This window comes from Marmota marmota, unplaced genomic scaffold (assembly GCF_001458135.2).
Source record: "Marmota marmota marmota unplaced genomic scaffold, marMar, whole genome shotgun sequence".
NCBI lineage: Eukaryota > Metazoa > Chordata > Mammalia > Rodentia > Sciuridae > Marmota > Marmota marmota.
The window spans coordinates 48,063,617-48,084,471 of NW_025999977.1; the positions used below are offsets into that span (position 1 = coordinate 48,063,617).

A 20,855-nucleotide genomic window follows, 5' to 3' on the forward strand; every position below is an offset into this window, starting at 1 on the left:
CCAGGATCATATGCAATTTGTTGCTGCTGATCCTCATAAGGTCCCTTTCCTAACAACATATCTAGATTTCTCTGAGGATAACCAGCTGCTGCATTTCGCCTAGCCGTCTCCTTGCAAAATTCCTCATTGGCAACCTTCCATAACAGGTATTGTCCTCCATTTAGCACAGCTTTACACATATTAGCCCAATCTGCTGGCGTCATGTTCAAGTTGTTAATGGATTCGACCATGCTTACAGTGAAGGGTGCTTGAGGACCATAGGTTGTTACAGCCTCTTTTAGCTGCTTCACTGTTTTGAAATTTAAAACTTGGTAAAATCGCTGCCCTCCTGCCTCAAATACAGGGCATGTTAATATTTGAGATCTTGTCTCAGGATCCCAACTATCAACTGCGGGGGTTGGGGACCTCCCAGCATATGGAGGTGGCCTTGTTAGTTGGACACTTACGTCCTCTGGTGATAGAAAGGTGTTAGTAGCAGTCTCCTGTTGTAACTTTCCCCCTGATGGCTTTTTCTGTTTTACACTTTCTTTCTCTGTCTGACTAGCTTGAGAGGCCTTCTCTTTTACTTGAATCTTTTCCTCTGTCTGACTAACTTGAGAGACCTTCTCTTTTACTTGAATCATTATGTCTTCTTCTTCCTCTACCATTGTCTGAACTGAAGGCTTTGGACTAAGCAAACAAGATATGAACGTCCACAATGGCAATGTGCCAACTGGCAGAGTCCCTGGGCTTTTCTTTTCTATTCTTTTTAAATCTTCACCATGATGGTTCCATTGTGATATATTTAACAACTCCTCCTTAAAAAGCCATGGGCTACATTTTTGTATTGTATCAACGTATGCCCTGATTGTTCTTGATTTTACTGAGATGCCTCCTTCCTCTAACAATTTACTTAACACTCTTTCAGTTTGTTTTTTACTAATTTCTGATCCCGTATTTCTACTATAATACAACCCAACAAGATAACGCCTAACAAAACTGAAACAGAGTGAAACAAAATTGAAACAACACAAAATCGTTATAATAGCCTCCTGAAATGTCCATCCGTCCTTTCTCCCTATCTGTTCCTCAGATGTGAGCGGTTTTTCTTCCATCTTACACATCTCCAGGGACAGGCAACTTAAAACAAAAGTGAAACAAAATAACAAAAGAAGAATCTTAAAATGGCTACCCATCCTCTTGCCCTGCCCTCAGGGGCGAGCAGTTCACTTACCCTCAGTCGCTCCCCGTGCGGCCCACCAAATGCCGCAGTCTGGCTGGGCACAATCAGAAGCCACTTATCAAAAGAAACTAACTTTATTTTTAGAACCACACACGCCAAACAAAACAGCCTCTCAGGAAAAATCCTCAGAGCCTCAACTGCCACCACCGGCTTTCCACAAGCCTCCCACACAAGCTTCTCTCCACCTCCCACAATCCTCCTGCTCTTGAGGCCGATTGGCTGGGTCACGTGGGCGGAGCCAAAAAAGTCCCCCAATGAGCAGCTCCGTGGTCTGAAAGGGCAGGGAAACAGCCCAATGAGCATCACCGCAGAGGAGCCAATCAGCTAGATGTTGCTGGGGCCGCTGTGAGCCAATCATCAGCCGGCAGCTGGAAGTTTGCTGGGGCCCCTTCGGCTGTGGCTCTCAACACGTCCAGTGACCTACTTCTTTCAGTTACAGTTTGTTCATACCTGTAGTTAAAATCTAGTAATTCATTAAAATTATTCATCAAGTGGATTCACCTGCTGTTCATGTTAGAGTGCTCAGAAAGTAATCAATTCATCTCCTGAGTTAGCACAGGATTTGGGGGAGGGATACCTCATATCCAAACACAGCACTTCTGTCAACCATCACTTCAGTTTATTTTTACATCAGCTATATTTTGCTCTTATACTTTCTTTATATTTCTGAATATACTTCTGTCTAATAGTAACACACCTCACAGTCATATAAGATTAAAACATTTTAGCTATTTAAATACTACATTGAATCCCACCTGTTTTACATGATTCCATATCTTGTTCTTTTGTTTAGTTTTAAAAACTAGTTGAGCTTTCAGCAACAAGCTTTCAGTTTTAGCTTGAACTTGTGAGACAGAATTTTACTAATGACTGACTTATGCTTCTAAAAAAATTTTAAGAAATGCATATTTTAACTTAGGTTTATAATTGTAATTGTGTGGTTCAAGAAGTAAAAACTAAGAAATCAAGTTTACTTTTTTCCATATCATTCTTTCACACCTAGATTATGTTATGGGCAAGGGTCTACTATAACCCATAGAATTAATACAGCACATTCTCCTAGACTATGTATCATTATTGGGGAAGGAAAATATTTGCATTTTTTTTAAAAAACACATAGGATACACTACAATAATTATTGTAAAAAATTATAAATTGATACTTTGAAGGAATTTGTTTCTTGAGATACTTAGGATTAAAGACCCACTTTCTTCATGGTATATTTTGTCTTCAGTAGTTAAAAATATTTCTTCCCTAGGGCTGGGGTTGTGGCTAAGTTGTAGAACACTCCCCTAGCATGTGTGAGGCCTTGAGTTCGATCCTCAGTACCACTTAAAAATAAATAAAAAAATAAAGATATTGTGTCTAACTAAAAAATAAATATTTTAAAAAAAATTTCTTCCCTATATCTTGTAGCAGAATTCTGCCTGCATAAAATTAATAAGAAATGCTTTTCTAATTGAGTAAATGCCCCTTAATCTCAAACTCTAGATTTGAATAGTTAAATCTTCAAGAAATAGTACATGAAAGTTGGAACTAGGAATGATTCTATCAGCAAATATTATATATATACATAGCATTGTGTTTTGTCCATAGGCATATAGTGACAAAATTAATATCAATGTTTTTGAGGTCCTAGACTTAACCATTCAGTAGGAAATATAGACAGTAAATGATATGATTAAGATGAGCACTACCAAAGGAGCTATAGACTTTGGCAGTTTGTAAAAAGCACTTAGTAGGGTGCTGTCAGTGGGTGTTGGTAGCAATAGGGAGGAATTATTGAGGAAGTGATATGTAAAATGAGGACCGCAGAATGAATAATACCAGGCAAAAGATGGTGAGAGTAAGGAAGGGTGTTTTAAGAAATAACATGGTAGTGGTGGGCTAGAAAGCCTTTGATGCTTTCCTTACAGTTTGAAAAACTGCAAGAATTATAGAATAGCTAGGATGAAGGATACAGGAGTTAGAGATAAGAGGTCAAGATTATGTGGGGCCGTGTACAACTCACCGGTAGTGGAAGACATGAAAGTGGATGAATTGATTAAATTTCTGTTTTCTCTAGATTCTGCTATAGAAGAGAGTGAGTTACAATAAGGAAAGAACAGATGTAGGGAGATCAACAAAGAAGGTATCATTGTTCGTAGAGAGGAAGAAGAACTTTGAAATGATTTGGGTGGATGTGTGGGGCATGGAGGGGAAAGATGAGACAGGAAGTATCAGGGATGATTGACTTTCAGATTAATCGTTTCAGCAGTAGAGTATATTGAGTCAGGAAACTTGGAAAGAGGAGCTGGTTTTCTTTTGCTTTTTGTTTTGTTTTTAAGACAATATCATTTTGAATGCATTGATTTTGAAGTGCTAATGTGACATCCAAGTGAAATTGTAAAATGGAAAGTTGCATATTATGTGAAGAATACAGATATCAACTCTGGCCTTTATTTGGCAGTTATCAATATATTATTTAAGTCATAGGAATAATTTAGATTGCTGAGGGGGAGAGGAAAGGCAGATCCAAGTCTCAGCCATGGAAATGGTCATGGAATCCATATAAGCCAAGGGAAGAGAGAATTGAGATTGACTAAGTCATGATTATGCAATATATGGTCAGATACTATGAGTATTGACAAAAACGAACTGTATTCAATGACAATAATTTTTATAGATGACTGTGGCAAGACAGGTTTCATTACTAGGGGGAAAATAGTTTCCAAACTTGTGGAGCTGGAAAATGTGAGAAAATGGAAAAGATGGAGATAATTTTGATGAAATTTGGTTGAAAAAGGAAGAATTTTAGAGGAAGAGGTAGGGATAGGGATGGGTAGTGGTGGTTTTGTTTGTTTCTCAAAAAATAAGTATATAAAGTTTAAAACAAAGTAATAGAAAGGAGTTAGTGAAGAGGGTCAAGTGGAAAGAAGAATAAAAAGATAAAATTGAAAATCAGTGGATTTAGACCATTGAGAGTCAAAGGGGATGAAGTCCAATCTGTGCAGGGATAGAGGCTGGATTTAGGTGTAATGAAGCCCCCTGTCTTTTGCAGTAGGGCTGCTTTACATTAATAGATTAGGTTATTGGAAGTAGGAGGGAGTTCCTGTCTGTCTTTTATATTCTCTGAAGCTGGAGGCAGGGAGAATGAGTGAGGGAGCTAGATGACAGTTGTGTATGAGATTTGAAAAGAGTGATAATGGATTAAAATTATCCTAGAGAAAGGGAAAGTGAATTGAATGTGGGGGGAAGTAAGGTCTACAATGTTAAGGCTCTTGTAGGGTATGGAAAGCATGAATGAAGGGGAAAGACTATATCAGGTACACAGAATATGAAGTCTGGAAGCCCTTCACAAGCTGATCTGATGACTTGATACTTGATATTTGGTGATTTTATTTATGAAAAATATTTTGAGGAATAAATCGCTTCTAATTTTTCAATTATCTTTGGAATGGGTACTGATTATGTTTTAAGGGTAAATCAGCCTATCTTTCATATATGGAATAAAGAGAGAAAATGGGACAGTGAATTTTGGCACTTATCTATACTTGTGTAGTTTTGACCTTTAATTCCTGTGCTCGTCTTCATCTGAAGAATATTTGGCCCAAGTTTTAGTGCAGAAATTAGCAAAACTATTGCACCTAGCAAACATATGCCAAAGAACCAAAAATACATTTATTTTCAATTTAGTAATTTTCTAACAAATCTTTATGTAGTATTTGTATAGGCATTGTTTTCAAAATAAATAAATTTGTAAAAAAATTTTTGTTTAATGTTATTAAGAAATATATCCTTTTTTCCCCTCTCATTTTAAGCGACTTACTGAACTAAAGCGCCAGTGTTTGGAGAAAGAAGAACGTTTTCAGAGTATCGCTGGCTTAAGTACAATGAAGACTAATTTAGAGTATTTGAAACATGAAATGGCTTGGGCAGTGGTAATTTTCACCTAATTAATTATTCACATATATTTGTAACATATGCAGTATATTTGGGGACTGCTAGTCTCAGTGATTTGCTGTATAATTTCTTTTTAGGTCAACGAAATTGAAAAACAATTGAATGCTATCAGAGATAATATCAAAATTGGAGAAGATCGTGCTGCTAGACTTGATAGGAAAATGGAAGAACAACAGGTTGTTAAATCTTTTTATATAGGTGTATTAGGTTAAATCCTGTGAGATTGCTGATATTAGATAACTTATGGCCTACAAAAGTGGCAGTTTAAACCTATATTTTATCTATACTTGAATTTTTTGTTCAGTTGAAGTAGACCTACACTCATTCCAAGGACTATGGTGATAACCATCTTTTGAAAAAAAAAAAAATACTGTGTTTGGCTATCTCAACCTGTTTGAGGCTAGGGTTGCATATCTTTCAGGCATGTGGACATGACAGAGAGATATTAGAACATGAAGCTTTCACTCTTGGGTTCATTTTAAGGAGTTGAACCACAAAAGACCTGAGAAATGAGAGGTACCAAGATGATAGAGTGATATCAAAGCTAACTCAAGAAGTGTAAGAACTGAGAACTGAAAATAATGCCCAGAGATTGCTAATGGAACTTTAAGGGAACTGATTTTTAGATCTTAGAACCCAGATTTCCTGTCAGGATTTCATATAGCTAGAAACATGTTAGATAACTTATTAGGCTAGATTAATTTTAACCTGAAATTAAAAGCTCATGTAAAAAGTATTCTGTCTAAAATCTAAGAAGACCATAAATATATTCCCCATGGGCCTAGAGATCGAAGTTGGTTGAAACACTGAGCAATATCCCCAGTAATTTATATTTTTATTTTGAGATGGATTCTCACTAAATCCCAAGGCTGGCCTCAAACTTGCAATCCACCTGCCTTAGTCTCCCAAGTTGCTGGGATTACAGAATTGTGCCACCACACTTGGCTTTCCTTTTAAGGATTATGGCATTAATCCATCAAAGGTAATAATTGAGTATTCAAAAACAATAGAAATGGTGAAGATAGTACATTTACTTAGTGATCTCTGGAGTGAGGTTCTTTTACCCTCTTCAGATAATAAATGGAAGTTCGACCATACCCACATCTCTTACCTCAGATTTTCTGAGAGAATATTCTGAAATTTTCTCTGTAAGTATTTTTCTCCTTAGACATCTCTCAATGTAACTATGGAACCCAGTCAGAGAAATAATTGGATACCTCTTTTTCTCATGATGATATTTAGTTTTGGTAAACCTTGCTCCACTTAATAATTTCAGCACTCTTCAAAAATCTTCACAGTAAATGACAAATTTTTGAAGGGTAAGGACTATCTTGTTTTATCTATATCTTTCCCAGCCTTTACATAAAGCCTTTCACAAAGTGTACACCTGATTTTCACTTGTAGAATTGAGGTTTGTTTTTCCTTTCTTTCTTTCTTTATTTTAATTAGGTGTATATGACAGACTGCATTTTGATTCATTGAACACAATTGCAGCACAACTTTACGTTTCTATGGTTGTACACAGTGTAGTAGAATGAGTTTTGAATTGAAGGTTTCTGCAGTATTTCATGGCCAGGTATGGTGGCACATGCCTATAATCCTAGTGACTTGGGAGGCTGAGTCAGGAGGATTGCAAGTGAAACCTTGAGCAACTTAGCAAGACACTGTCTCAAAAGTAAAAAAAAAGGATTGGGAATGTGAATCAGTGGTTAAGTGCCTCTTGATTCGATCCTGTCTTCAAATAAAAGTGTCTAAATCAGACTTTAAACTTTTTGTTTAGAACCTAACTTAAAATGATTTGAATGAATGTTCATATCATGAATCATGTTTAGTTCATGTAACCTAAGTCTTTTTAAAATTTTTATTAAACCATAATTCTTCAGCATATTGCCTTTGGGTGGTTTCATGTTACAATGACAGAGTTTAATAGTTGTGACAGAGACCCTATGGCCCATAACGTCTGAAGTACAGAAGTATGGCCCTTACCACCTAAAGTCTGCCTTTCATAGAGAATGTTGGTGACTCCTGTGTAAATAGTTCACCAGTTTTTGCTCTTTAGTCCATGCCTATTATCAGTATCTCATTTTGGTCCCTTAAGATTTCCTTTATTTTTTTAAATACCATCGTGCTTTCCACTTGCTTTCAGAGTGATCTGACATGCAGATTTGTTCATATCTTGTCCTTTGTAGTCTAGAAGATTCCATTTTAAGCTGTTTATCATGAATTGTTTTATTTGAAGACAATTGTTTTATACTTGTATCCCCAGGTGATTAGCATATTTGTTGGATAACTGTGAGTTAAAATTAAGTTACATTTTAGTATTTTATATAATTACATTTGTTTACCTAGTGTCTCGTGAAGTTAAATTTATTTTTGGTATGTAAACTGTATAACTTTTTGAGTTTTTCCTCTTTATTGATGAAAAATGAGATATACTCATATGTCATTTTTGTTAAAGGTCAGACTTAATGAAGCAGAGAAAAAATACAAGGATATTCAAGATAAACTAGAAAAGATTAGTCAGGAGACAAATGCACGAGCACCAGAATGTATGGCATTGAAAGCAGATGTCACTGCTAAGAAAAGGGCCTATAATGAAGCTGAGGTGAGAAAATGTTCTGACCCGGAAAAGTAAAGCTGCATAGTGAATATAAAGATTGTTCATCAATTTTTTTGAATTGTTCATCTGTTTTTTAAGAGTGGGTGTATATCTGCATTAAAATCTGTGTTGCTTCTATGCTTTAAAAATATAGTTATTTCAAGTGGCTGTGAATACTTTTATTATAAAAATGTTTTTTGGTGCATAGTTAGCCTCTGATTTGAAAATCTGACAGCAGTAGACTTGAATGGAATACTTATTTTTTCGTTTTACTAAAGAATGTTTAGTTTTTGTTGTTGTTGGTTTTTTTTTTTTTTTTAGGTTTTATATAACCGTTCTCTAAATGAATATAAAGCATTAAAGAAAGATGATGAGCAGCTGTGTAAAAGAATTGAAGAACTAAAAAAAAGGTAAGGTAGTTGTTTTGTAGTTTTCATGAATACTTTTGTGACAAAGTAATCTAGGTGCAATGGAGTATTATGTTTTCTGTATTATTGTTAGTGTAACTAATACATTGGCTTATGCCTTTAAAATGTTTTTTATGTAACAGTTTTCACTTTTCTTTCTTTATTGTTAGCACTGATCAGTCTTTGGAACCTGAGAGGTTGGAAAGGCAAAAAAAAATTTGTTGGTTAAAAGACAGAGTAAAGGCCTTACAGGACCAGGAAAATTCAATCAATCAAGAGATTGAACAGTTTCAACAAGCCATAGAAAAGGACAAAGAAGAATATACTAGAATTAGGTAAGCTGCAACATCCTTAAAATAATTTTTTTCAACTACTTCAATTTTTATATAGCTTTAATCTGTATTTGAAGAGAAATCCTGGGGTGTTTGTTTGTTTTTCAATAAGGGATCTTTTAAAATAACTTTTCCAAGACTTTTCTTAAATTTGTACATTTGGACAGTTTTTTAGATTCCTGGTTCATTACTTTTGCAACATTTTCTTCATAGTAAGTTTTGAGGACTGCCAACAACTTTTGTCTTGTAGTGTAGTTTATTTTCAAATAAAAAACTGCCTTTCATTTTTACGGTATCTGGGTTATTCAATGGTATACAAGAATTAAGGGCATACCAATAACTGTTTCTATGTAACTGTCACATATTTATACAGTATGTATAACTGTCTCTTCTGGTTTTCTACTTTTATTTTTTAGGGGCGAAGAACTAGATGTGAAGCATGCACTGAACTATAATCAGAGGCAATTGAAAGAACTGAAGGATAGTAAAACTGATAGACTGAAAAGATTTGGCTCTCATGTTCCAGCTCTTTTGGAGGCAATTGATGAAGCTTACAGACGGGGACACTTTACCCATAAACCTGTAGGCCCTTTAGGTATTTGTCATGATTTAGTGAGGATATAATAAACATTAGGAATGAGTTTCTATCTTCACCAAGGGTGGGGGTCTATTGCTAGGTATATGGAGACAGGGTCTCACTGAGTTGCTTAGCACCTCAGTTTTGCTGAGGCTGTCTTTGAACTTACAATCCTCCTTCCTCAGCCTCCCAAGCTGCTTGGATTATAGGCTAGGTATATAGTTTTGTGTGGACTTTTAATTGTACTAGTTTTTAAAATAATGATAAAATCACTTTAAATTTTATAGCTTTCTTTTTGTACCTGTAAAGCATAAAACATTAAACATTCTTTCGAGAAAGAAAACTTAAGGAATCTTAATAGTTTAATAGTCTGGTTCTTTTATTTTTCCTTCCCAAAATGAATAACTGGATAAAATAATTTGGATGTAATTGATTAATGAGATAATCCAGTGGCATCAAGATATAGTGAAAAGAACACTCACCTGAATTTTATGTAGCCCTGATAAAAAGACTTATCTTAGGTTTTTATTTGTATTTATTTATTTGTTTTTATTGATTTTTTTTTAAATGACAGTGGAATGCATTACAATTCTTATTACACATATACAGCACAATTTTTTTCATATCTCTGGTTGTTTATAAAGTATGTGTCTTCCTACATGTACTTTGGATAATGATGTTCATCACATTCCACCATCCTTGCTAACCCCCTGCCCCCTCCTTTTCTCTCCTACCCATTTATCTTAGTTTTCTGTTTAGGCTGGACATCATAATTTCTAAATTTTCTTTCAATTTTAAAATCTTCATAAATACCTGACATTTGAATTTTTCTAAATCAAGTTCTCCTGGGAGTTATCTCGGATTCTGTATACCATTAGGTAAAAATGATGCTATAAACATAAATACATTTTAATACTAAGCTGCTGCATTTAACCATGGCAGTAATGTCTCTTCATTTAAATATGTACTTATATAATAGCATCCATTTCAGTGGATGAGACTTTTTTTTCCCAGTGAAATCTAAAAATCAAAGCAGTTTTATAGAAAATAATAAAGGCTTAAATTCAAAACACCAATGAGGGTTGCAGAAATGTAAACTTACATAGAAAAGCCACTGTTGATGTACATTAGCGTGGGATGGTTTTATTCAAAGGATTTGGTGTGTTTCCTCCCTAGGGTATCCAGTGGGTATGTGGGTATTTTCAGCTGAGATAAAATAAGATCTGCAATATCATTTAAGCAGCTTTATATGAAAATATTAAGTCATTTATGAATTATAAAAAAATTATATTAATATTTCAAAATAAGTATCTTGAGCCCCTCTATGATTTTCTCACTTTTAGGAGCTTGCATTCATCTTCGGGACCCCGAGCATGCTTTGGCTATTGAATCCTGTTTAAAAGGACTACTCCAAGCCTTTTGTTGCCATAACCATGCTGATGAAAGAGTACTTCAGGCACTGATGAAAAGGTTTTATCCACCAGGGACTTCACGGCCACAGATAATAGTTTCTGAATTTCGGAATGAGATGTATGATGTAAGACACAGGTAATCAAATTAAATCCTGTTTCTCTTTTTACTTAATCATGTGCAATGTAAGAAAGAGTTAATGCTTTTAATGTTAACCATATGGATTTATAAAATTCCATCAAACCACTCTACTTTCAGTGTAGGCATTGGAGAAACATAAATAAGAGGTTCTTTAAGAAGGTTGAGGTTTTTGCTGAAGTCTGTTGTGGGGAGAGTTCAAGGACACAGAAGTTGTATGGTGTAGAAACTATACCAAGGAGGGAACTAGTATAGACCTAGCCAAATTAAGAGGGGATCCTAGAGAAGGAACATTGGCATTCCTTACCCACAATTAAACTCTGAAAGTGATTTACAGAATTTATAAAAAGCTTTGTTTTCCTTCGATGACCCTAACAAACCTCAAAAGCACAATACCTGAACTGACTTATTTGTTAACTACTGGCCAGTCAGTGAGCCAGCCACAGTGGTGTTCACCTGTAGGCCCACCTACTTAGTAGACTGAAGAAGAATCCCTTGAGTCTAGTGGTTTAAGGCCAGTATAGGCAACTTAGCCAAACCCGTCTCGAAAAAGAAAAAAGATTTATCTGTATATTCTCAGATCCCATTTTAAAATCCATTTCCCATCTCCATGTTTTCTTATAAATCCTTTGTGTGTGAGTGTGTGTTTTAATAAGCTTAATGCCATGTTCTGCACATTTGAGTAAATTTGCATGTCTTTTTAAAAATTCTTTATGGGCTTTGATGAAATTGGATAAGATACATATGTAGTTTAAATGAAGAAGTCATCAAGTCATATGATGTAAGTTGGTCAGGGAAGAATTCAGAAAAGAGATGATAACTGCTCAGTTTTTTAACTGGTGAGTTTGTCAAGTGACAGAAAAGGCTAATTGCCTTCTAGGTAAATAAAATACTATGTGAAAGATGCATGAAGGAATGACATTGTAAATTATTTTCCTAAAAAATAGCATTTGGAATTTTTATAGGAGGGAATAGATTAAAAGAGAGATAAGGCACAAAATCAGTAAGACTTATTAATTAGAAGAGAAGGAAAAATCAAGAATGACTTTTAGGTTTCTTGCTAGAATAAGTAACTGAATGATATGCTATCAAGTGATTTAGAGAGAAGTATGAGGGGAAAAAGTAAATTTGTCAAAAGTACATAAAGTCCTGTTTTGAAGTGTTGATTTTGAACTATAGGCTATAGATAAGTATTTGGGAGTGAGGAGTAAAGTGTTTTCTCCTTCTTCCTGAAAATTTGACCTATGTTTATCTCCAGCTCTGATCCCAGGTTTCTAAAACCTGATAAAAATGAAATTTCATTTGTGCTACCAGACAGCATTATTTAATGATAAAAATGACCCATGACAGGTTAGTGTGACTGGACTGGGAGAATTTGGCACACCTGGTATGCATGACGACTCCTATAATCAGCTATTTTCCTTATGAAGAACTTATGAAGTTGTTATGAGAGATAGTGACTTCTGTGAGGAATATTCTTCAACTTGCACTGTCATTTTGGAACCAAGAAAGAATAAGTCCGGAAGAGCTGTACCAATTGCTCTATGAACTGCCACAGGGACCCCTGTGAAGGGGAATGCCTGGAATTGCCCTGCTCGAACACTGTGTTTTCTGGCCTATGTGATTTCCAGTTGCTTATAACGTGTTGGATTTGAGGGGTGCAAATGTGAGCTAAGTTTATGTTGTACGATATCCCTTGTTTTGGAAGTTGGTGAGTTCATATGCTGAGAACTGGATCTCAGGAGTTGGGTGGAAGGCTTGGGGATTATCTGATTAAGGGTTTAGACTAGTTACCACAAATCTGAGAGGGAGCTGAATCAAAGTCCTCCAGAGGCTGCAGGATTTTTCACTATTAATGTGTGTTTATTTATAGATGTCAAAGGAGAATGTGTCCTGATGGATTAATACTATAATAAAGGTTTTTAGGACAGAAGAAGAGGAAGGAAGGAGTGAAGATGCTATTGAGAGAATAGTTCAAAGAAAGCAAGGTCCGGGGAAAATGTTTAGGTCAGCCTGCATAAGACTAGACAGCAGGTTTGACATCAGTCTGGCAGGATGGGATAGAAAGCTGTGGTAAGACAGAAATTTAGAGTTTAATGAAAAGAGGTACTGGTGGTAGTAAATCCATGTTTTGACTTCAAGAGTAGGTTGCTGAAGCACAGAGTTGTTGAAATTAGTGGAAGAAGTTAGATTCTAGTTCTTTTTATTGACAGGATATTGACAAGAGTCCTGAATATATTTAATATTATCAACTCTAGTTGCCTCATGCACACATTTTGAAGGATTTATTTTTGTATGTGTAAATAACTTTGGCAGTGTAAATTGTGATTCAAATGCTAAATTTAAAACTTGGACATGTTATATTAATGTAAAAAAGAATAGTGAAATACTAGTAGAATATCTGCATGCATCAGATAATTAAGACTCATTTCACTCATTTAAGCTTACATTAGATAATGAAGGTACCTAGCAATATGCCTAGCTCCCAGGGAAGCAGATAGTCAGGAACTATATAGTTCCCCTTTTTATCAAAAGAGACACTTCTTTTTAGCAATAGTAAAAGCTGCTGGGCTACACATCCTTCCAGTACTCACCCATAACCATGTCTTCATGTATTCTCTTACCTCTTTCTCAATAAAAGACGTGTTTTTTTCTCTCTAATGCTGTTCTGTTTGTGCTCGGAATCACATACTTTCTTGCTTGACTTGTGAACTCTTTTTAAAAAATAACTCCTCAGCCACACACTTTCCATTGACTTCTTATCTCTTTAAACATAGGTCAGACTCTTCCTAAGGTATACTTTGCACTCAGTATTTTGAGGCACTACTCTCTGCTCCTAAAATATTCATTATATTCTCCAGTTATTTTTTTGTTGCCATCTCTAAAGGAAATACATATATATTTTTGTATATATATTTACTTAGGCATTAGATACTATTAGATACACCTTACTTAAATCTTTTACCCCTTTTGTTATTATGACACCATTTTCTTGATTGGTCTACCTAGTAGATGCTTCTTGACCTATTTTGTAGGCTTTTCTTCATCTACTCCTTTCATTAAGGTGCTTCTGCCATCTATGTTCATGGTCTCCTCTCTTATTCTCACTATGTATTCTTAATATATTCTTACATTTGTAGACATTAAAAATGTGCCAGGTTTTAAGCATGTTTTTTCCTGTACTTTAAATTTGATTATGGTATTTTTCCTTTTACTCAGCTATTAGAAATGACATTATTAAGTGATTTTATAAAGCCTAATTAGGATCATAAAATTATTTTGTCCTGGAACTTCTTTTACCAGTGAAGCCCATATGCTACCTTCAATTTTATGCATAGTTTTCCTCTGCCTTTTGTGTCTTCTTCAGGCTTTCTACCTAGCTTGGTGTGGTCAGCCCGTTTCATAGTATCCTTTCCTTGTTGCCTTCCACTGACATCTCATTGCTAATGTCTTTTCTGCTTTGACTTCTGAACTAATTTTATAACATCTTTCAACCTCCTCCAATTGATAGTAATGTAATTAGTTGTAACATAATTAATTATGAAGTAAATCCCTCATAAGGATAGCAAAAGGAAAGCATGGTGGCAAGTTGGTGCCGTAGAGCAAACTGTTATAGCAGCTCCATCTAATGATGGTATGTGCTTGCTCAGATTTCACCAGAATCTCCTACTGCCTCCTCCTCTCATAGTCTCCTCTTCCCTTTCCGTTATCTCCATGGTTTCTACTTTGTTCCATTGATATTGCTTCGCATTTTCTAGAGCATCCACTCCTTGTTCTTTGCTTCCACTTGTTTCTCCTTCCACTTGAATTCTATCCTAATAAGGCCATTTAGCTCTCAGTATCTCATTTCTGTTTTCCTTCATTAGGAAAACTCTTCAAAAGCAGATGTCTGTATCTCCATATTCTTTCTTCCCCTTTAATCTTGAACCTATTCCAGTCCTTTTGTCTTTATTTTTTGTACTAGGGATTGAACTCGGGGGTACTTTACCACTGAGCTACATCACTAGCCCTTTTTATATTTTTATTTTGAGACAGGGACTCACTAAGTTGCTGAGGTTGGCCTAAAACTTTTGATCTTTTGCCCCAGCCTCACATGTCGCTGGGATTACAGGTACTCGCCAAAGTGCCAGGCTTCAGCAAACCTTACAGTGCTGAATTTGATAATCAGCTTTTACTATATTTACTGACTTGAATTATTAGCAGTATTTGGATTTGTTGATCATTTCATTCTTCCTAAAACACATTTTTCACTTGGTGCCCAGGACTATGCACTTCTGATTTTCCTAATTCCCCAAGTGTTCTGTTTTAGTATTTTTGCTTTTTCCTCCTCACCTCTGACTATATCAGCATTCCAGACCTCTCCTTAGAGTATGTATTATTTATCCTGAAGTGAACTCACCCATTTTGATGGCTTTAAATACATACGATTACCGAACGACATCTCTACTTGGCTCTTTTTTCTGAATTTTCCACTTAGATGTCCCTAGGCATTCCAAATGTAACAGGTCTAAAAGTCAAACTCCTGATTTCCACCCTGAAACCTGCTCCTATAATCCCTTCCTTTTCATTTTTCCATTCCCAAGCCAAATATCCATCATTTTTGACTCAGCTATGCCACACCTTGTTGGCTGAACATTAAAAATCTATGCAGAGTCTGAATACTTGTAGCTTCCATTCTTGTTCATGCCATCCTCATGTTTCACTTGAATATTGCAGTCAATTCTGGTTATCCGACACCACAGTCTTAGGACAGCAGTCAGATCCTGTCATTTTTCTGTACAAAGCACCATAAAACTTCATCTCTTTCCTTTATCAAGGGCCCATGTGATTTGCCTTCCCACCGTGTTTCCTCTCTTGAATCTATAAGGGTTCTCCTTGACTGTTTAGTCTGCCACTGCGCACTGGCTACATGGTCTTTCCTATGTACTTTTCAGAGCCTTTGCAATTGTTCTTCCCCATGAATCTCTCATTTGCTCAGATGTCTGCCCAGTGAGGTTTTTATTGCCTGTTTTTGTGTGTGAGCAAGCATTATGTTGCAACCTTTGCCTCCTTTTTTCCTTATATTTTCCTTTAACAAAATGTAAGCTATGCTCCATGAGAAGCTTTTTTGTTTTTTGTTTTTCTTTTTAAGATAAGGATCGTGTTTTAGAAACCAGGGATCAGAGATGGAAATAAACAAGTAAGCATAGGTTAGATTCTTATGCAGAGAGAAAACACTTTATCCCTAACTCCCAAATACTTATGTCTAGCCTAAAGGTTCTCTACTGTCTGGAATAGCACCTTGCACATAGTTAGGTGCTCAGCAAATACATGTTGAATTAATGCATGAAGACGTATAAAACATATAAAGGTTTTGACTTGTTTTGAAATCCTAGGACTGACTAAAAACTCTTAAGAATACTATAGTTGTTTCCCTTCAGTAACTTATTGATTCAGTACCTACTGTTCTTAGTATGTTCATCTTTCAATGCTCTTAATAGCTCATGTGCTTCAAATTTAATTGAAAGATTGAATGTCTCTTACGGATCCCAAATTTCAATTTGTAAGAATATCTTTTCTCTGTTGATAATAAACTTTGCTTCATTTTTTTATTGTTTTGTATCAGTAGAACAATTGTGTAACTATTAAAGATGTATTTTAATTCACTGTGCTCCATCATCCTATATAGAACTGAGAACTTGGGACTTAATGGATCTTAATTAATTAACTTATGTTTACGTATGATTACAGTGGGAGATTTAAGGAAATTTTAACCATTATAATAAGCAAAAGGGCTTAAAGGTTAAGAATACAAATTCTAAAATCTATACTGCCTAGTTAAAGTCCTTGCACAGTCTTATTCGCTAGTGTTATGACAATAGGGAACTTAAACTCTGAAACATCCTCATCTGGGAAAATAAATGGAGAGAATGATTAAGTAATAAGCTTAGCACAGTGCTTAGCACATAGCATTATATAGATATTAACTAAGTAAATTTTTAGATTTAGATTTTTAAATTTAACTAAGCAGGTATGTTTACAGATGTTATCAGATATTTTTTCATCTGATTATCTTTCCCATTAAATATATACAATTTTTACATATATAAAATTTACACACATATTTATAATTATAAAGTTTGTTAAGTTTTGTCTCTTTTATCTCCTAGAGCTGCTCATCATCCAGAGTTCCCAACAGTTCTGACAGCTTTAGAAATAGATAATGCAGTTGTTGCTAATAGCCTAATCGACATGAGGGGCATAGAGACAGTGCTGCTAATCAAAGTAAGACCAGATGCTTGTTGTATTTTATGTTACTTTAAAATTTTCAAAACTCAAGGTGGCTTTAAAAACTCCTTTCTTTATCATGAAAAATTTTATGTTTCACCATTTTACTTTACGCTAGAAAAACCTATAGGGTAATATAGAACTAATTGGCTTGTATGTTTTTTTGCCTCGAGTAACTTTATAACTTTGGACTATTCTTTGTGAAATAATGTCACAAATAAATATTGTTCTTTTGGTACACCGTACTGTAACATTTTTGGTTCATTTTTTTCTTGATTTGCTGCCAAGTTCATTTTTTATTTGCTTATATATATTTACCTATACAAGTGTGTGTGTATACATGTATACATCTATATATATATAAAACTCTACCTTTTAAATAAAGTACTTGATATTTTGTAAATTTTTTCCTATACCTTTGTGCTCTGTGAAAATTAAATGATACTTACTTTCCAACTGTACATGTATTTTTGTATACTTGTTAGATTAGATCATCATATTTTGTCTTATCTATTGACAAGTTGCTGAGCAGCGGGCAGGAAATTTAAAACAGAAATCTGTAATTGAGACAACCTAATTGTTTCTCATTAATGGAAATTTAAAAATAAAGGTTTTGATATCCCAGATATGTACCCATGAACATTTCTACTATAATTGTGAGTTTGGCTCTCAGGTTTTAGAAATATTCTTGAAAATAAATAACGAAGCCTTGCTCAGAAAGTCTGTCCCTAGAGAGGTTTATGAGGCCTTGAGTAAGCCTCATCTTATTTTTATTTCCTCGAGGGATTAAGTATTTCCAGGCTTTCTCTATATAATTTCATATGCTGATCTTTTCTTAAATTTTGCTAGCCATTCATAGCATTTAGAAAAACTTATTGTATGAACTTTTCTAAAGTAAATGTATTTATGTGAAAAGTTACTTAAAATAACTTAATTTGAAATGGATGTGAATATTAGAATTTAAAAATAAAGTCTACCAATTTATCATAAAGCATTTTTTCAGTTGTTTAGTGACTATATATAGTTTTAATTCCTTGAATCTGGAACTTGTTTTTGAAATTTTTATGTTAACTTCATGACAGTGCATTTGAACGTTCAAAAAAACTTGAATTATATTAAAATAATAAAGACAGGTAATATTTTAAAATTGTGCCTATTGGAAATTCTTTGACATTGTTTTAAAAATGTATTTTCCCCCTCTATTGTTCTAGAATAATTCTGTAGCTCGTGCAGTTATGCAGTTTCAAAAGCCACCCAAAAATTGTAGAGAAGCTTTTACTGCTGATGGTGACCAAGTTTTTGCAGGACGTTATTATTCATCTGAAAATACACGACCTAAGTTCCTAAGCAGAGATGTGGATTCTGAAATAAGGTTAAAGTCAAGTTTATCTTTATTGCATTATTCCCACTTCCTTTGAGCTTCAGTTTCATTCATTAAAGTTATTTAAACAACAAACTGTAACTTATCTTGGTGTTAGCTTCTTATAAGATCCTTTAAGTAGATGTGAAATTATGGGTTGACTGTGATCCCAGTGGCTCTGGAGGCTAAGACAGGAGGATGGTGAGTTGAAAACCAGTCTCAGCAATGGCGAGGCACTAAGTAACTCATTGAGACCCTGTCTCAAAATAAAATATAAAATAGGGCTGGGGATGTGGATCCGAGGTTGAGTGCCCCTGAGTTCAATCCCTGGTTACTCCCCACCAAAAAAAAGAAAGAAAGAATAAAAATGTAAATGAGCTATATCACTGTGTCTACCATTTCGTTCTGCTGATTTTTCTCAGGGTCATTTGCTGGTTTCATTGTGGCTAATGCTCCTTATCATGTCTCTGACTGGTACTCTGAGTTGTACCATTCTAGAAAGAACATCAATCAACACAGTTAGAACATATGCCTAGAAACATAGAGCTATTAAAGGAGACAAACTGAGAAATTATATAAAAAACTAATAATGTACTTAATGAGATTTAAGAGCATGCATGAAGAATTTTTGTACCATAAATAATCATGATTTCTGACCTGAATTAATTCAGTTGATAAATGGATAGGTTGTGCCTGTATTAATGACTTAAGTGTAACACAGAATATAAATAAAAGAAATATTTAAGAAAATGGAGCAACGTATTCTAAATGACTTGTATGTTTAGGGAAAATGAGAGTTTAGTTGCAATAGTTGAGTATTATTTTCAACTAATACTCATCATTTTAATGTGAAAGCAGCATAAAATAACAAGTACTGAAAGGTTTAGTAAAACTTATTATTTAGCAACAGAAAAAAGTTGAAGGACCAGCAGCTTGAGTGCTGTGACATTGGTTTTATTCATTATCCCAATGTGGTTTTGAGTTATAAAAGTACATATAATACGTAAGCAAGCTTTCAGAATAATTACTAGTATAATTACTAATTTTGTAAAAATATTGTCTACCTGGGCTTGGGAGTCTGATGCAAGAGCTGCAAGATCNAAAAAAAAAGTTACTTCTTCCATTTTTTAAGTTGTCAAAATAATAACATTTTTATAGACTTTTAAAAGTCTGTTTTTCAAATTTTTTTCTTTCATTTGTTCAGACAACAAATATTTAGTGATCACCCAATGTGACCTACCATGCCATGCGCTAATCTAGGCACAAAGTTCATCTGAAAACAGAGTACACAGAAATTCTCTCTTGGAGCTTGAATTAAGCAAGGGGAAGTAAACTACTTGAAAGCCAGGTCAGGTTAGATGGTTATCTGCTGTGGAAAGAGACAAAGCAGAGTAGGAATTGGGAATGAGATACATACTCAGGGAGCGTGCTGGTCCCACACATAGAACTCACATACGTAGCTTGGGTTTAGTATATCTTTCAGTAGGTAGCAAATGTTCTTTCTCCACGTAAGACTGAATTAAAAACTAAAGAGCAGCACTGTACAAAAATGGTAATAATTAGTCCTATCTAGAAAGAATGAAATTGTCATATTCAGCAGTTTTTTGAATGAGTTATGTTGGTTTCTTGAATTTTTGCTGATGCTCAGAACATTGTATAACATTAGTCTTTGATCATTTTGTTTTTATTTTTTGTTTAGTCTCAAGGTTCCATATTTGTTTACTTAGTAAATTTTGGTTTTAGCAAAATATCTGTAAGTTAATAATGATATAGATTTGTTTATGATGAAGTAAATATTTTATATTAGATGCTTAGGAGCCATATTAAAGCTTTGCATCTGGCTCCATTTTTATCATTCATCATTTATTCGGCTGACATTTAGTGAGTTTTCTTTTAATTTGAAATTGTACCAAGGTAGAATTTTATATACCAGTATATAGTTTATGTACTGTTTTACCTAGCAACTGAAAGGAACAAAGGGCTGGTGATATTGAAGCATGGACTGAAAAATTGTTTCAAATTTCAGAGGTATTAAAATGTGGGAAAATATGCATTTCAGTGTAATTCGGCCAACTCTCTCAACCAGGAAAAAGTTGTTCATAACTGCAAAGATGGTTTTCTGTCTCTAGGCACACAGGTTTCAGACAGAAGATTGGATCAGTCAGGCAGGGAAAGATTGCTTCCAAAGCCACTTGACTCTGTTGCCTCCTTATGCATTCTTGGCATATTTCTTTTTTCCCACAAACTGAAAATGTTGAGCTGTTACATCCGTTTTCATCACTCTGCCTTTGTGTATTTTTTGTTGTTGTTGTTGTTTAATTCTCCCCTAGTTGACAGAGCTTATAAAAGCTTTAAAGAATGCAATAAAGTTGTCTCTTCTCTCACACACACTTTTGTGTTTCCATAGTTCTGTGGATATGTAGTACTAGTACTCTCACATTTACATTTTCGTGTGACAGTTTTTTCCTGGTTTTATTGCTTTTGAGGAATCATGTCTTAATTCTGTTTCTACCTCTTCCTATTACTGTGCACACATTCATAGCACATGTGAGACGTATTGTTAAGGAAATAAGTAAAACTTGACTCCAGTTTAGGAGATAA

General features: G+C 34.7%; 1 protein-coding gene across 4 annotated transcripts in view; it reads left to right on the top strand.

The window, feature by feature from the left end:
• Positions 1 to 20,855, top strand: part of Smc6 (structural maintenance of chromosomes 6) — a 76,403-nt gene that overhangs the window by 27,797 nt on the left and 27,751 nt on the right. For all 4 annotated transcript variants that reach the window (XM_048804781.1, XM_048804782.1, XM_048804783.1 and 1 more), the window contains 9 exons: positions 5,023 to 5,142; positions 5,242 to 5,340; positions 7,623 to 7,769; positions 8,085 to 8,173; positions 8,341 to 8,505; positions 8,919 to 9,097; positions 10,423 to 10,627; positions 16,777 to 16,891; positions 18,106 to 18,266. In XM_048804781.1, the coding sequence (XP_048660738.1) occupies positions 5,023 to 5,142; positions 5,242 to 5,340; positions 7,623 to 7,769; positions 8,085 to 8,173; positions 8,341 to 8,505; positions 8,919 to 9,097; positions 10,423 to 10,627; positions 16,777 to 16,891; positions 18,106 to 18,266 (1,280 nt within the window). The remainder of the gene's footprint in view (positions 1 to 5,022; positions 5,143 to 5,241; positions 5,341 to 7,622; positions 7,770 to 8,084; positions 8,174 to 8,340; positions 8,506 to 8,918; positions 9,098 to 10,422; positions 10,628 to 16,776; positions 16,892 to 18,105; positions 18,267 to 20,855) is intronic.